General features: G+C 42.6%; 1 protein-coding gene across 2 annotated transcripts in view; it reads right to left on the bottom strand.

The window, feature by feature from the left end:
- LOC140737274 (uncharacterized) overlaps positions 1-17,225 on the bottom strand; it is a 105,256-nt gene that overhangs the window by 45,091 nt on the left and 42,940 nt on the right. Inside the window, exons 1-3 of one of the 2 annotated variants that reach the window (XM_073063642.1) lie at positions 8,613-8,784; positions 2,199-2,246; positions 267-347 (exon numbers count right to left, since the gene is read on the bottom strand). In XM_073063642.1, coding sequence (XP_072919743.1) covers positions 267-347; positions 2,199-2,246; positions 8,613-8,769 — 286 coding nt within the window. In that variant the 5' untranslated portion in view covers positions 8,770-8,784. Of the gene's footprint in view, positions 1-266; positions 348-2,198; positions 2,247-8,612; positions 8,785-17,225 lie in introns of those variants that run through there. The other variant, XM_073063641.1, reaches the window with a different exon arrangement.

The following is a 17,225-nucleotide window of genomic DNA, read 5'->3' on the forward strand; positions in this document are numbered from 1 at the left end:
TAGACAGCTACTCAACATGAGTGGGAACTGCATTGAAAGAGGCAGAATCAAAGAGGAAGATTCAGGACAGACCATTACCCAGTGCCACCGTTACCCTGTGGACAGAGTGTTTGTATCTGCTCTACACTCCCTCAGAGGAAACAAACCTCATTTAATTATCTACCACTCTGAAAATAGAAATCCATGGGACATATCACAACCTCATTCTACAAATTAGAAACTTGCAGCAAGAAATATAAACCTTAAGGGGACTCATTGTCACTTACTATTGATTGTCGGTATCCTGAGCTGGTCAGTGCTTTGGCCCTCAGTGGACCTAGCCTTTCTTGATGAGCTTTGACTCGGTTCTGTAGGAAAAATGAACTTTTTTTTTATTAAGTTAATGCATCTTAATCAATTAGGTTGCTTTGCTAAGATAATATTTTCTTAGATACAAAGATGTTGTTCTGTAGGACTAACAAGTTAAAAACATTAGATTAGTGGAAGAGGCATTGATCTAGTTCTTTGGCCTGACAGAACTGCAATCTGGAAGTTGCTTTCCTGCCATGTAGGGGAACAAATGGAGAAGTAGGAGAATGAAAACAGTTTCAGAGCTCTAAATATATATATTTTTAAAACGCAGATAGTGGAAACCTTTAAATAAAAACAGAAAATGCTAGAAAAAACTCAGAAGGTCAGGCAATGCTTGCGGAAAGAAAAATGAAACCCTTCATCAGAACTGAGAAAAGTGGTGCATTTGAGCTTGATGTCCATGTTTAATTGAAGTCTGGACAGGTATATGGATGGTGGGGATATTGAGGGCTATAGTCCCAGTGCAATCCAATGGGAGTAGGCAGTTTAAAAGGTTCGGCATGGACTTAGATGGGCCTAAGGGCCTGATTCTGTGCTGTACTTCTCTATGATTCTAGAAAGAGAAACAAATTAGCTGAAGTAGCAGGATGGGGGAGAGCAGTGGCTGGAGTCAGACTGAAGTTTGCAATGTACACCATTGTCCAGTTCATGCTGACAATTAATTAAAATAGACTCAGTTGGGCATAGATTTTTTAGTGTATTAGAAAAATAAATCACACAAGGAACCTTGCATTATCTTCAGACCTCAATCTATAGTCAGGACGCAACTGTTTCCCACATTGGTCTGGGGTCAGCCTCAGCACAGGTGCAGTTGGTGAGTTTGGGTGCTGTTACGGGCAAGGATGGTATGGGGGGAAGAAAAGGTGGGTCTTTTCCATCTGGAGACCCATGTGCTGACACTTCCTTGCCCCTCCAACTCCACTTCCTCCCTCGATCTCTCTTCTGCAGCAAACTAGCACTGTGTTCGTCATGGTTGGTCTGGATCGGACAGAGCAGGAACCAGGTAAATCTGTTCCGCAGCTCGGGATCCTCATCAATCACTGGCCCAGTTTTCTTCCTCCCCACGTGACCATAAAGAAAAAATTCCAAAAGCAGCACTATGTGTTTCCTAGACGGTGGTAGGTAAACAAAATTGCAACTACAGGCTCAAAATGTGTTTTTGATTTCCACTCTCCTTAAGAGCAGTGAACCACAAAAGTGATTTCTCAAAGAGAAAATGTCACAATCTTGCAATATTTTTGGTGATCCAGATTTTACATGGGGGAGGCAATTGTGGTATCCAATTAGTACATCAAAAATAGCTGAAATTGGGTTTTAAGGGAATTAGGTAGGTCAGGAACTAAGGAATGCCACTCCCTCTTTCTCTTTTGCTTGTTATGCAACTGGCGTTTAGAGCAGCAATGAAGGTCCTCCACCTCTGGTGGTGTTCAGGGCTTCCATCCTCATACCAGTGGCTTCCTCTTGATTTTCACTACTGTTAGTTCTGCAAATCCTGGGTGGAGACTCAGGGATACTGTTGAACTCAGGTGTAGAATTCTTCATTGCTGTTTCTGTCACAATTTTGTTTTACAATCAGGGTAGTTGACTGGGCTTGGGCTGAACCCCTGAACCTGGAGAACCAGTGGACCACTCCTAGTCTGGCCTCTGCCCTCTGGCTGTTTGGCATGGGTAAGAGCCAAAGCATAAAGTCCTGACTCAAGCCGACATAGCCCTCCGGGTCATTAAAACTACGACAGGGTTGTGGTCCTCTTGGAGGAAGGAATGCCACCAACTGTACGTTTTTAGCTTGGTTAATGTTGGTTAGCTTGGTTTCCACACCATAATCAGCAAAAGACAAAAAAAGGTACCTTTGTGAGACTTCTTAAGTTTTTCTGAGTAACTTAAATGTTCTTGATCTAAGAAAGAAATGAGCAGAATTATAAACACAGCAAAACTGACTTTCAAACAATTGAATTTTCACTTGCATTACCTTTCTTTGTACCTATGAGAAACACAGTCAGTCCAACAGCAGTCTTAAAACAGTAAGAGGCAGAGGCAAACAGCAGGCAGAGATTAGAAGAAACTTGATAGAAATGAGGAAATGTTGTAGACAACAGAAATAAAGTAATGATAAAAGTAATTCTTTAACATCCTACAAGGAGATTTGATAGAGGTATACAAAATTATGAGGGCTATAGATAGGGTAAATGCAAATAGGGTTTTCCACTGAGGTTGGTAAGATTAGAACTAAAGGTCATGGGTTAAGGGTAAAAGGTGAAATGTTTAGGGGGAATTTCTTCACTCAGAGGGTGGTAACAGTATGGAACAAGTTGCCAGCAGAAGTGGTCGATGCAGGTTCAACACGTAAGAGAAAATTGGATAAGTACTTGGATGGGAGGGGTAAGAAGGGCCATGGTCTGGGTGAAGGTCGATGAGACTGGGCAGGATAACAGTTTGGCATAGACTTCACTCAGCTTCCCCTGCCCCATCATTGAAGTGTTCTCACAACCTATGGACTCACTTTCAAGGACTTCATCTCATGTTCTCGATATTTATTGCTTATTTATTTATGTCATTATTTCTTTCTTTTTGTATTTGCACAATCTGTTGTCTTTTGCACACTGGCTGAATATGCAAGGTGGTGCAGTCTTTCATTGATTCTATGATGGCTATTATTGTATTATGGACTATTGAGTATGCCCACAAGAAAACAAGCCTCACGGTTATATATGTACGTTGGTAATTGCTTTGAACTTTGACTGGATGGGCCAATGGGTCTATTTCAGTACTGTAGTGTTCCATGACTCTGAGAAAAACACAAATGCAAAGTAAACATGTAAAGGTGTCAAGAATGAAAGTGATTAAAAGCCAGCAGATAAATGATTAACTGCCACATCAATTTATACGGAAAATCAACTGCTAACAATAGACAATAGACAATTGGTGCAGAAGTAGACCATTCGGCCCTTCAAGCCTGCACCGCCATTTTGAGATCATGGCTTATCAATTCCTATCAATACCTGGTTCCTGCCTTGTCCCCATATCCCTCGATTCCCCTATCCATAAGATACCTATCTAGCTCCTTCTTGAAAGCATCCAGAGAATTGGCCTCCACTACCTTCCGAGGCAATGCATTCCAGACCCCCACAACTCTCTGGGAGAAGAAGTTTTTCCTTAACTCTGTCCTAAATGACCTACCCCTTATTCTCAAACCATGCCCTCTGGTACTGGACTCTCCCAGCATCTGGAACATATTTCCTGCCTCTATCTTGTCCAATCCCTTAATAATCTTATATGTTGCAATCAGATCCCCTCTCAATCTCCTTAATTCCAGCGTGTACAAGCCCAGTCTCTCTAACCTCTCTGCGTAAGACAGTCCAGACATCCCAGGAGTTAACCTCGTGAATCTACGCTGCACTTCCTCTACAGCCAGGATGTCCTTCCTTAACCCTGGAGACCAAAACTGTACACAATACTCCAGGTGTGGTCTCACCAGGGCTCTGTACAAATGCAAGAGGATTTCCTTGCTCTTGTACTCAATTCCCTTTGTAATAAAGGCCAACATTCCATTAGCCTTCTTCACTGCCTGCTGCACTTGCTCATTCACCTTCAGTGACTGATGAACAAGGACTCCTAGATCTCTTTGTATTACTCCCTTACCCAACTCTATACCGTTCAGATAATAATCTGCCTTCCTGTTCTTACTCCCAAAGTGGATAACCTCACACTTATTCAAGTGTAGGTCCAAAGATGAGTGCTGAAGATTGCACAGAATACCAAAAAATAAGGTACACACTGGTGAAGCTTAAACACGGAATTACATAACAGTAGAAACATCTACTGCAGTACACTGTTATGACCCCAGCCCCCTCCTTTGTGAGAATCGCAAGAGACCTAGTGAAGGGGGGGTCAATGACCCAAGAGAAGAGAAAGATACGTGCGGTGTCCCTCGTTTCACGGCGAGGCAAAAGCTGGCGACTGTGGTCATTGTCTCGTGGAGACACCTTTGTGAATTGGGAACTGTACTACGTGTATACCCTCAGGGCAACGTGGGTGGAGAGACGGAGAGAGATTGCATCATCCCAACCTGATTGACATCTGAGACCCTGTGAGTTCAGATAAAAGAGGGGTTGTAAAGACGGCCCCCCAGACGCACCAGAAGACACGCTAGAAATCCTGTGACAGCGTTTAATAGCGACAGCCGGTGGTGGGGTTCGTATGCGTCTTTTCCTTGCCTGGGATTGGCGACCTCACCACGAAAGAACGGCTTAGCTACAGGAGAGGCCACAAGTGAGCGTCCATTCCCCAACGAGACTCAGATGGATCGAACCCATAAAGATTGGAAAAACCCGCCGGGTAACTGTTCCATTCAATCTCTATCTCTCTCTCTCTCTCCAACAAAGTGCACCACCGCGACACCACCAAAAGACGGCAGCTGGTGGAACTGCAGTGACCGCAAGAGACTTTTAGATATACAGCGGACAATATATACATTACCCCTAGACAACAATAGAGCTTATTTCTTATTGATTATTACTATACCTGCACTTTAGATTGAGTATTGACGACGTATGTTATCTGAATGTTTGTATTAGCCTTACTTTTTGTGCCCCTTTATAAAATAAAACGTTTAAAAATAGTACCATCAGACTTCAGCGGACCTCTCTATCTTTGCTGGTAAGTGATCCAGTTATGGGATACGTAACAACACAAAGAGCACTTCATCCAATTTCCATGTGCCCCTACCTGGCAGCAAGGCCTTCAGGTATAAATGTCGTATTGTGGGGTAGCCAAAATGAAAAATGCACACAAATCCACTTGAGTGAAAACTCAGGGCCAATTAAGCCACGCTCACTGGCTCCATCAGCTGTCAAGGATTTTGTATGTCTACAAAAGCTTTCCAACACTGTAAAACTAATTTATATATTAAAACAATTGAAAAACAAAATATTCTCAAACAATGAAATTGATGGTGAATTAAACTAAATATTTTTTGAGACATGAGAAAATCTGCAAATGCTGGAAATCCAACGCAATACACACAAAATGCTCGAGGAACGCAGGTGGTCAGGCAGCATTTATGGAAGACAGTAAACAGTCGATGTTTCAGGACAAGACCCTTCATCGTGACTGGAAAGAAAGAGAAGGATTTAGAGTAAGAGGCTGAGGGGAGGGAAGAAGAAGTACAAAGTGATAGGTGAAACCAGGAGAGGGGGAGGGGGAAGTAAAGAGCTGGAAGTTGATTGGTGAAAGAGATAAAGGGCTGGAGAAGAGGGAATCTGATAGGAGAGGGTAGAAGACCATGGAAGAAAAGACGGGGGAGGAGCACCAGAGGGAGGTGATGGGCAGGTAAGGAGGTAAGGTGTGACAGGGAAACGAGAGTGGGGAATGGTGAAGTGGGGGGGAACATTACCAAAAGTTTGAGAAATCGATGTTCATACCATCAGGTAGGAGGCTACCCAGATGGAATATAAGCTGTTGTTTCTCCAACCTGAGTGTGGCCTCATCATGGCAGTAGAGGATGCCATGGACTGATATGTCAGAATGGGAATGGGAAGTAGAATTGAAACGGGTGGCTACCAAGAGATCCCACTTTTTTCTGGCAGATGGAGCGTAGGTACTTGGCAAAGTGGTTTCTCAATCTATGTCGGGTCTCACCGATATAACGGAAGCCACATCAGGAGCACCAGATTGGGTAGATGACCCCAACAGACTCACAGGTGAAGTGTCCCCTCACCCGGAAGAACTGTTTGGGGCTCTGAATGGTCGAGAGGGAGGACATATGGGGCAGGTGTGGAACTTGTTGTGCTTGCAAGGAGGGAGATGAGTGAGGAGGGACGAGTGAAAAAGGGAGTCACATAGGGAGCAATCCCTGTGGAAAGCAAAGGCGAGGGGAGTGGGATCTCTTTGGAGATGGCAGAAGTTACGGAGGATTATGTGCTGGATCAGAGGTTGGTGGGGTGGTAGATAGGACAAGAGGAACCCTAACCCTAGAGGGTGGCAGGTGGATGGAGTGAGTGCAAAGTGGAAGAGATGTAGTTGAGGGCAGCGTTGACAGTGGAGGAAGGGAAGCCCCTTTCTTTGAAGGAGGCGGACATCTCAGTAGTCTGGAATGAAAAGCCTCATCCTGAGAGCAGATGTGGCAGAGTCGGAGGGACTGAGAGAAGGGGATTGGATTTTTACAAGTGACAGTGTGGGGAGAAGTATAGTCCAGGTAGCCGTGAGAATCAGTCGGTTTATAAAAGACATCAGTAGATAAGCTGTCTTCAGAGACAGAGAGATAGAGAAAGGGGAGGGAGGTGTCAGAAATGGACCAGGTAAACTTGAGGGCAGGTTGGAAGTTGGAGGCAAAGTGGATGAAGTCAACGAGTTCCGTATGGGTGCAGGAAGCAGCACCAATGCAGTTGTTGATATAGTGTAGGAAGAGTTGGAAAACGAAGTCAGTGTAGCCTGGAATATGGACTGTTCCACGTAGTAAACAATCAGGCAGGCTTAGCTTGGACCCATGCGAATGCCCATGCCCACACCTTTCATTTGAAGGGGGAGGAGCCTAAGGAGAAATTATTTAGGGTGACAAAGGTGGTGGTGGAGGTGGTCTGATTAGATCTGTGGTCCAGAAGGAAGCAGAGAGCTGTAAGGCTCTCCTATGGGTGATGAGGGTGTATAGGGTCTGGACATCCATAGTGAAAATGCGATGACTGGGGCCAGGGAGTTTGAAGTAATCGAAAGGATCATGGCTTCCTCTACTGCCACGATGAGGCCACACTCAGATTGGAAGAGCAATGCCTTATATGTTGTCTGGGTAACCTCCAACCTTATGGCATGAACATCAATTTCTCCAACTTCCAGTAACTGCCCCCCCATGACTCCTTCACCATTCCTCATTCCTGTTTCCCCCCCTCACCATATCTCCTTACCTACCAATCACCGTCCTATGCTGCTGCTCCTCCTTCCCTTTCTTCAATGGCCTATCCTTGTGTCAGATTCTCCTTTCTCTACCCTCTATGTCTTTCACCAATCAACGTCCCAGCTCTTTACCTGCCACCTTGTACTTCTCCCTCTTTCCCTTCACCTTCTTACTCTGACTTCTCCTCTTCCTTTCCAGTCCTGGTCCAACACACACATTGTTTACTCTTTTCCATGGATGCTGCCTGACCTACTGAGTTCCTCCAGAGTTTTGTAAATACTTTTTGCCAACACATGAACCATATTCTCTCCATTACCTGCGTATCCATGTGTCTAATAGTCTTTAAAACCCCACTCACATATCTGCTTCCATCACTCCCGCAGCAGCCTATCACTTTCCCATCTCATCTTAAATGTATTTCCCTTGTATTTGACATTTTCTGCCCAAAGAAAAAAGAATTGAAGTACATTTATTACAAAATATGTATACTATATATAACCTTGAGACTCGTTTCCTTACAGGCAGCCACAAAACAAAGAAACCCAATCAAACCCATTAAAAAAGACCACCAAACACCCAAAGTGCAAGGGGGGGGGGGGAATAAATCGGGCGAACAATAAAAGTAAACAAGTAAAATTCCGCCTCTCATAATTTTATAAACTTCTAACAGGTAATTGGAAGATTCTGAGTCCAAAGATTGACAAACAGCAACATTTTAATTTTTAAAAAGTTGCACAGAACGCGAAGAAACATATGGGTCATAAAAAAATAAGCATGATGCAGCTAAAAAACTGCAACTGCATGAAGAAGGAAGATAAAGAGCAACAAAATAGTTGCATTTTATTCTTCCGGCGTTGTGTACGTATGCATTTTATTCTTGTACTCTGTCCAGAATTATAAAAAGGTGTCGAATAAGCTTTCAATGTTAAGCGATTTTAACTAAAAGGTTCCGATGATCAGCGCATTTCGGAATGTTATACTATTGGAGACAATTGTGTGTTCTGATCCCCATGCCATGGCAGTTTTGCACAATAAATTTGTTCAGATACTACTCGTTAGCAACATAATGCACAACACTCAGCCAGTCTCTACAGTAAACGTCCATGTAACGGCACGACGAGATAAAGTAAGAAGTGCAGTGTTCACAGTGATCTCAGTTCACACACAGAAAACCAGCTGCAATTTCTCCCAGTTTGCCGATAGGACAATAAATCCCTGAACAGGTCATCTGCACAAAAGGAGTCTGAGCCCTCATGGGAGTCGGAGCCGTTTTCAGTTTCTAATCGCACCATAAACAAATACACAATTAAAATCATTTGTAAAACTCGAGCTACAGAATAAGAATATTTTTGTTAAACTGATTTTGGTTACGCACTTTTATTTCTATTTGACCTCCGCTTCATCTTCTCGCCTGTCCGCTTTCCTTCCTTCCCCTGACGGAACGTATCCCCGGCGGACTTTCTGATCGGCCCCGGTTTCCCTCCGGACGGGGCGGCGGAACAGCTTGCCGTAACTTCCGCTGTACCTGGCATGGATGCTGGGTAATTAGGGTGATGTTTCCGCGCCAAATGTTGGTGTCAAACGGGAACAGACAGGATGAGTAGGTCAGGTTTCAGCGAGGGTGGGAGGACACCCTTTAGGATTGCGGTCGCTGTTTATTGCCCAGACATCACCCGAGTCCCACCACCAAACGCTGGGGAAGTCACTCTCTTCGGCATTTTTACCCTCAGATTGTTTGTTGCCCTTACACTCAGTGACTGATGAAGGCTGGTGTGCCAGATGGCTGCTTCACCACTGTCTCCCCGACACACCGCTTTGAACGAACTCTGCACTCGCCCTCCAAGGTCCCTCAGTTCCATAACTCTCCTCAGGGCCCGACCTCAGGTATGTCCTACCTGACGTGATTTTCCAAAACATAGTATTTGGCATTTAACTGGATTTAAAGCCGTAAGCCAGTCCTCAGCCCACTGACCTAACTGATCAAGTTGATAACTTGTTCCACAACCGTCTACACTTTCTACAACACACTTTCATGTCCTCATTATAATCGGTCTGGATAGTGTCTAGAGGTACTTATGAAAGGGAAATCATGCTTAACAGATTTGTTTGAACTTTTTTTCTAGTAGCTAATGGAACAGAGGGAACCAGTGGATGCTATGTATTTAGACTTTCAAATAGCCTTTAATAAGGTGCTACACAATTCATTATGTGCATGTCATATGACATGGGCTATCATGGTCTTACAATGATAATGATTATTATTTGGCAAATTTTTCTACAGAAGTGGTTTGCCATTGTCTTTGGCTGTGCAGTGTCTTTACAAGATGAGTGACTCCAGCCTCTTCAGAGATTGTTTGCCTGATGCCAGTGGTTGGATAACCAGGACATGTGATATGCACCGGCTGCTCATATGACCATCCACTACCTGCTTCCATGGCTTCACGTAACCCTAATCCGGGGGGGGGGGGGGGGGGGATGGGGGGCCAAGCATGTGCACATTACCCCTTGCCCAAGGGTGACCTGTAGGTTAGTGGAGGGAAGGAGTGTCTTAACCTTCTTTGGTAGAGATGTATCTCCAACCCACAACCCAGCTACATGATGCAGTTAATAAATACTCTATACCCCTGACTGTGTGGCTAGGCATAGTTCAAATACCATCTATAAATTTGCTGATGATACAGCTATTGTTGGTAGAATCTCAGATGGAGATGAGAGGGCGTACAGGAGCGAGATATGCCAACTAGTGGAGTGGTGTCACAGCAACAACCTTGCGCTCAACATCAGTAAGATGAAAGAGCTGATTGTGGACTTCAGGAAGGGTAAGACAAAGGAACACACACCAATCCTCATAGAAGGATCAGAAGTGGAGTGAGTGAGCAGTTTCAAGTTCCTGGGTGTCAAGATCTCTGAGGACCTAACCTGGTTCCAACATATCAATGCAGCTATAAAGAAGGAAAGAGTGACTGTACTTCATTGGGAGTTTGAAGAGATTTGGTATGTCAATGAAAACACTCAAAACCATTTATAGATGTACCGTGGAGAGCATTTTGACAGGCTGCATCACTGTCTGGTATGGGGGGGGGGGGGGGGGGGGCTACTGCACAGGACCGAAAGATGCTGCAGAAGGTTGTAAATCTAGTCCGCTCCATCTTGGGTACTAGCCTACAAAGTACCCAGAACATCTTCAAGGAGCAGTGTCTCAGACAGTGTTCATTATTAAAGTCCTCCACCACCATGTTACCGTCAGGTAGGAGGTACAGAAGCCTGAAGGACCAGCTTCTTCCCCTCTGCCATCTGATTCCTAAATAGACATTGAACCCATGAACACTACCTCACTTTTATTAATGTATATTTATATTTTGCATGATTTTTAATCTATTCAATATATGTATACTGTAATTTATTTACTTATTTATTTTTACTTTTTTTCTTATATATTATGTATTGCATTGTACTGCTGCTGCTAAGTTAACAAATTTCATGATACATGCCGGTGATAAGAAATCTATTTTTGATTCTGAAATAAACTGAAAGTACAAGTGATTGTAGTAATATACTGGCATGGATTGAGGATTGGTTAATAGACAGAAAGTAATGTAGGAATAGGAATCCAAACTCAAGGGGTAACCTTGGGCTGCAGCTATGCCTGCTTTTTCATTGGCTATGTAAAGTAGACAATGTTCCAGGCCTTCCCTGGTAATGCTCCCCAACTCTTCATGTGCCTTATTGACTACTACGTTGGTGCACCCATGCTGAGCTTGTCAAATTCACTTGATCTGTGTCTAACTCCTCCTCCCCCTTTCTCGATCTCTCTATCTGGAGACAAGTTGTCTACTGACATCTTTCTTGAACCTACCAGTTTCTATGGCTATCTTGTCTACCTCTTTCCCACATTGTCTCCTGTAAAAATAATATTCCCTTTTCTCAGCTCTTTCATCTCTGCCATACCTATTCCCAGGATGAAGCTTTCCAGCACACTAGAGATGTTCTCCTTCAAAGAATAGGGTTTCACTTTCCCCACCATTAATGCTACTCAGGTTGTGTCTCCATTTCCCGGACATCAGTCCTCAGCACATCTTCCCGCTGTCTTAACAGGGATAGAGTTCCACATGTCCTTTCCTAGCATCCCATGAGTCTGCACATCCAACACATTCTCTGCAACTTACACCACCAAACACATCTTTACACCCTCCTCCCGCAATAATCTCCCTTCTGGCATATATCCCTGAAGTGTTACACCTCCTCCGTTACCTCCATTCAGGGCCCTGAACAGTCCTTCCAGCTGAGACAACACTTCACCTGTGATTGTGTTGGGGTCTTCTATTGCATATACAGTCTCTTCTACGTTGGTGAGACAGATGTAAATTGGGGAGCCACTTTGCTGAGCACCTCCATTCCATCTTCCAAAAGCAGAATTTCCCACTGATCAACTATTTTAATTCCTTTTGATGGTATCAGAAAGTATCCGGCAAGTGTGGTTTGGGACAGGCTGTTTTCCTGCAAAAGTGTAACTGGTAAGTGGGAGGCCTTCAAAAGTGAAATTTTGAGAGCGCAAAGCTTGTATGTGCCTGTAACGTTCTCGCTCGGGTGTAACGGACCCGAATTAAACGTCGAGGTAAACCGGAGTCAATGAAAACAAGGTCGCAGTAAGATTAACCATTTACTGTTCACTCTTCACATTAACGTATGGTGAAAACTGTTGATAAAACAATACAAGATTGGTACAGTGTTTGTTTCCTTCTAAATATCACATTTACATTGTGAATACTTGCAAAGGTAAAACTACATTACATTAAAGTGCAGCATACAGTCAGAATCTACCTGCTCCATTGACTGCTTTAAATACACTTCAACACAAACTATCCCGACTCTTTAACTAACGAAAACATAAACCTTATCGACCGTCGTTACTTTTAACAGAATCAGCGTTAACATTTTATCTCAACATATCGATTATCTAATGACTTACAGCGTTGCTTTCACTGTGTTTTTGGTACGTAGAGAAAACTTAACCAGCGCTGTGGCGCCACATGTGAGCGACCCCCACCCTTGCGTTTATCCCAAACCGGTATTTTCCCACAAGACGCGGCGAACCCAGATGTGACGTCATCGCAGCCGCGATATATTACAGACAAATAAATTGACTTAAACAATCCTAACTTTAACTAAAAAATGCTAACAAATTACTAAGCGAAAATATTATAAACTAAATAACTGCCATAAAGGCAGCACAATGCCTTTCAGAATAAAAGACAAGGATAAATGGTTCAGGGAAACCTTGGTTTTTCAAGAGAGATTGAGGCCCTAATTAAGAAAAATAAAGGAGGTGGGAAGATTTGATAGAGAATTTTGAAGGGTATAGATAGGGTAAATGCAAGCAGGATTTTTCCACTGAAGTTGGGTGAGACTACAACTAGAAGTCATAGGTTAAGGTTGAAAGATGAAATGTTTAAAGGAAACATGAAGGGAAACTTTATCATTCAGAAGCTGGTGAGAGTGTGGGATGAGCTGGGTGCGATTTCAACATTTAAAAGAAGTTTGAATAGGTACATGGATGGGAGGGGTATGGAGAGCAACAGTCTAGGTGCAGGTTGATGGGACAGGGCATTTAGAATTGTTCAGCATGGACTAGATGGGCCAAAGGTCCTGTTTCTTTGCTGTAGTTTTCTATGACTCATGACTATCCCCATTTGTGTTCCAAAATGTTTCACCTTTTGCCATAATGAAGCCACTCTCAGGGTGGATGTGCAACATCTGATATTCCATATAGGTATCCTCCAGCCTGATGACATGAACATCGATTTCTCCTTCTGGTAATTTTATTTTTCTCCTCTCCCTTAATAGCAACATGCTCCAGAACATCAACCTCACTCATATTGTCCTCACCGTCATCAAGTTCCCTCTCATTGGTGAATACTGAAGAGAAGTATTCATTGAGGATCTCGCTCACTTCCACAGCCTTCAGGCACATCTTCCCACTTTTATCTCTAATCGGTCCTACCTCTACTCCTGTCATCCTTCACATAATTGAAGAATGCCTTGGGGTTTTCCTTTACCCTACTCGCCAAGGCCTTCTCATGCCCCGATCTTGCTCTTCTCAGCCCCTTCTTAAGCTCCTTTCTTGCTACCCTATATTCCTCAATAGACCCATCTGATCCTTGCTTCCTAAACCTCACGTATGCTGCCTTCTTCCAGCTGACTAGATTTTCCACTTCACTTGTCACCCATGGTTCCTTCACTCTACCATTCTTTATCTTCCTCACCGGGACAAATTTATCCCTAACATCTTGCAAAAGATCCTTAAACACCGACCACATGTCCATAGTACATTTCCCTGCAAAAACATCATCCCAATTCACACCTGCAAGTTCTAGCCTTATAGCCTCATAATTTGCCCTTCCCCAATTAAAAATTTTCCTGTCCTCTCTGATTCTATCCTTTTCCATGATAATGCCAAAGGCCAGGGAGTGGTGATCACTGTCCCCCAGATGCTCACCCACTGACAGATCTGTGACCTGACCCAGTTCGTTACCTAATACTAGATCGAGTATGGCATTCCCCCTAGTCGGCCTGTCAACATACTGTGACAGGAATCCATCCTGGACTCTCTTAACAAACTCTGCCCCATCTAAACCCTTGGAACTAATCAAATACCAATCAATATTAGAGAAGTTAAAGTCACCCATGATAGCAACCCTGTTATTTTTGCACCTTTCCAAAATCTGCCTCCAAACCTGCTCCTCGTTATCTCTGCTGCTACCAGGGGGCCTATAGAATACCCCCAGTAGAGTAACTGCTCCCTTCCTGTTCCTGACTTCCACCCATACTGACTCAAAAGAGGAGTCACCCTTTCTGCAGTTGTAATAGTATCCCTGACTAGTAATGCCTCCCCTTCCCCCCCTCTCTATCCCTTTTAAAGCACTGAAATCCAGGAATATTGAGAATCCTTTCCCGCCCTGGTGCCAGCCAAGTCTCCGTAATGGCCACTACATCATAATTCCATGTATGCATCCAAGCTCTCAGTTCATCACTTTTTTAGGTAATATTTTTTCTTCTTCTCCATGATGTTTCAATTTTGACTAGAAGGATTTCCCCCCCTTTTTTTTGTAATTATATCCTCAAATGGAATGCTTTTTTTTTGTTTTAGGTTAGTTTAGTGGGTTTTATTTTCTTCTCAATAATAGAAATTTTGAGTCTTTTTTTTGAATTGTTAAGAGGAGTTGTGTTTCCTTTTATATATTAGCTCAATATTATATATGATTTTGACAGTGTATGCTCCTTTTTTGTTTGTACTTTTATTGAAATAAGTATTTGATTAACTTATCCTCTGATATGTATTTGTCTTTATATATATTTTTAAATCAATAAAAAAATTAAAAATGAATGAAATGAGATCCTGTCACCAGACACAGCCTCCATTAACTTCACCATTGTTCATGTCAGGCTTGTCCTTGCTAGATATTTTAAACAATAGAACAACTTGGCCACCTTTCACTGTTCTACAACTGTACCAGTGACTAACAATAAAGAAAATACCTGCAAGGGCCTCCTCAATTTCCTCTCTTGCCTCCCACAAATTCAGAATATGCACTTCGTCAGACCCTGGAGATTAGTCCACCTTAATATGCTGTTAGGCTTCTCCCTCCTCCCTGGTAATATGAATGTCCTCCAAAATATCTCCAGTTGTTTCCTTTATCCCATTGTGATGGTATTGGTTGCCTGCCACAAAGCCCTAAAATTAAATGAAGACTTTTAAGCCCTATCCAATATGCAGTCAGTATCTATGGATACCCTTACTGTAGAGAGGTTATACTGTATCAACCTGCTCTTGAGAACTAACTTACTACGCTGTCTAGTCTCTGGGGCAAGATCTAGCAGCCAATGCCCACTGTTTGAGTGGTGGGTTCCCCTCTTTACCAAACAGGAGATATATCCGGCTAACAAAGTAGTTTAAACTGTTTATTTTATTTTTAATGATACACAATTAAATTTAATAGTTCTTAACACACATTGAACACTAATAGGAGACTTCAAATTTATTAAAGATTTACAAACTACAAACTATTTCCCAACACAGGTACAATCTTTACAAACTAGAAAAACATACGAATGAGTTGCAGACAAACTGGTCGTCTGTCACAGAAACCAATGATTGAGGAATGAATTCTTTCTGTCATTCGCCTTGTCATTCCTAACAACCCAATGCTTCTAATATTTATTCTATTTTCTACTAGATCACATCATCTGCATATGTTATTTTCCATATGCCTTTGCTGGGAATGCTATAAAAGCTTCTGGTGACAGAGATCCCAAACATCCATAATTAACGCTATCGGGGATGACCCTTTGAGTACACAAACATCCTAATCTATAACTAGGTTTTATCTGCGAAGTGATATAACCCATATTGCATTGGCTAATGTAGATGAGAGGTCACATCACTTTGCAAAGTTGTGTTTCCAACTTCTAACTGATTGCTGCTTGCAATTTACATTAAGATCTGGAGACTGGTTCTTGTTTACAACAAAAACATTGAGCAAAGAATATTTGTTAAAAGTTCAACTTTGTAACCAAGAAACCTGACCCTTTGGAAAAGTCTCACTGCTGTGCGAGAAAGCTGAGTTTAGCAATAAGCTTCTCAGACTCTGGAAAGTGAATATCCGTTACATTTTGAGCAATCAGGATATTCTCCTCAGTAAACTCGGAGGAACAAAATTCATTAAAAATCCCACCATCTCTTGCAGTTCAAGACATAGACAGCCCAGCTATTCTCACCAAAGGGACAAGTAGATGATTGGTGTAACATGAATATAAGGAAGGACAAGCCAATGATTGGGTACAAATGCAGATAGAGCAAAGAGTTAAATTGTTCCACAGAAACAACATTCAAAAGGGCAAAGAATGCAGGACTGTAAGTGTTGTATTTAAATGCATGTAGCAGTCGGGATAAGGTGGACAATCTCATGGTGTAATTAGAGATTTGTCGGTATGTCATTGTGGGCATCACTGAGTCATGGTTGAAAGAAAAAAGGCATAAGCGGTGGTGTGTCTTTGCTGGTAAGAAATGGAATTACATCTTTAGAAAAACGTGGTGGAGTTAAGAAAGTACAAGGGTAAAAAAAAACATTATGGGAATCATATATAGGCCTCCAAACCGCAGCCAAGATGAAGGGTTGAGATTGTAAAGGGAGCAGGAAAAGGCATGTAATAAGGGTGATGACACAATTGTAATGGGGGACTTCAATATGCAAAGGGATTGGGAAAATCAGGTTGGTGTTGGATCACAAGAGAGGGAATTTGTTGAATGTCTACAAGATGGCTTTTTAGAGCAGCTTGTGCTTGAGCCTACTCAGGGAAAGGCTATCTTCGATTGGATGTTGTGTAATAACCCAGATCTTATTAAGGAACTTAACGTAAAGAAACCCTTAGGAGGCAATGATCATAATATGATTGAATACATGCTGCAATTTAAGAGGGAGAAGCATGTATCAGTATCGCAATGGAATAAAGGGAATTACAGAGACATAAGAGAGGAGTTTGCCCAGGTGGATTAGAGGAGTATCCTGGCATGGATGACGGCAGAGCAGAGATGGCTGAAGTTTCTGGTAATAGTTAATAAGATGCAAGATAGACATGTCCCACAGAATAAATTGTTCTCAATTGGCAGGGGTAGGCAACTGTGGCTGACAAGGGAAATTAAGGACTGTATAAAAGCCAAGGAAAGGGCATATAATGTAGCAAAAGTGAGTGGAAAGTTGAATGATTGGGAAGCTTTTAAAGTCTAACAAAAGACAACTGAAAAGCTGTAAGAATGGAAAAGATTAAATAGTGAATAGACTAGCTAATTATATAAAGCAGGATACCAAAAGTTTTTTCAATGTATAAAGAGTAAAAGGGAAGTAAGAGTTGATATTGGTCCACTAGAAAATGATGCTGGTGAGGTAGTAATGGGGGAACAAAGAAATGGCAGATGAACTTAATGGGTACT

The sequence above is a fragment of the Hemitrygon akajei genome, chromosome 12 (assembly GCF_048418815.1).
Source record: "Hemitrygon akajei chromosome 12, sHemAka1.3, whole genome shotgun sequence".
Lineage (NCBI taxonomy): Eukaryota > Metazoa > Chordata > Chondrichthyes > Myliobatiformes > Dasyatidae > Hemitrygon > Hemitrygon akajei.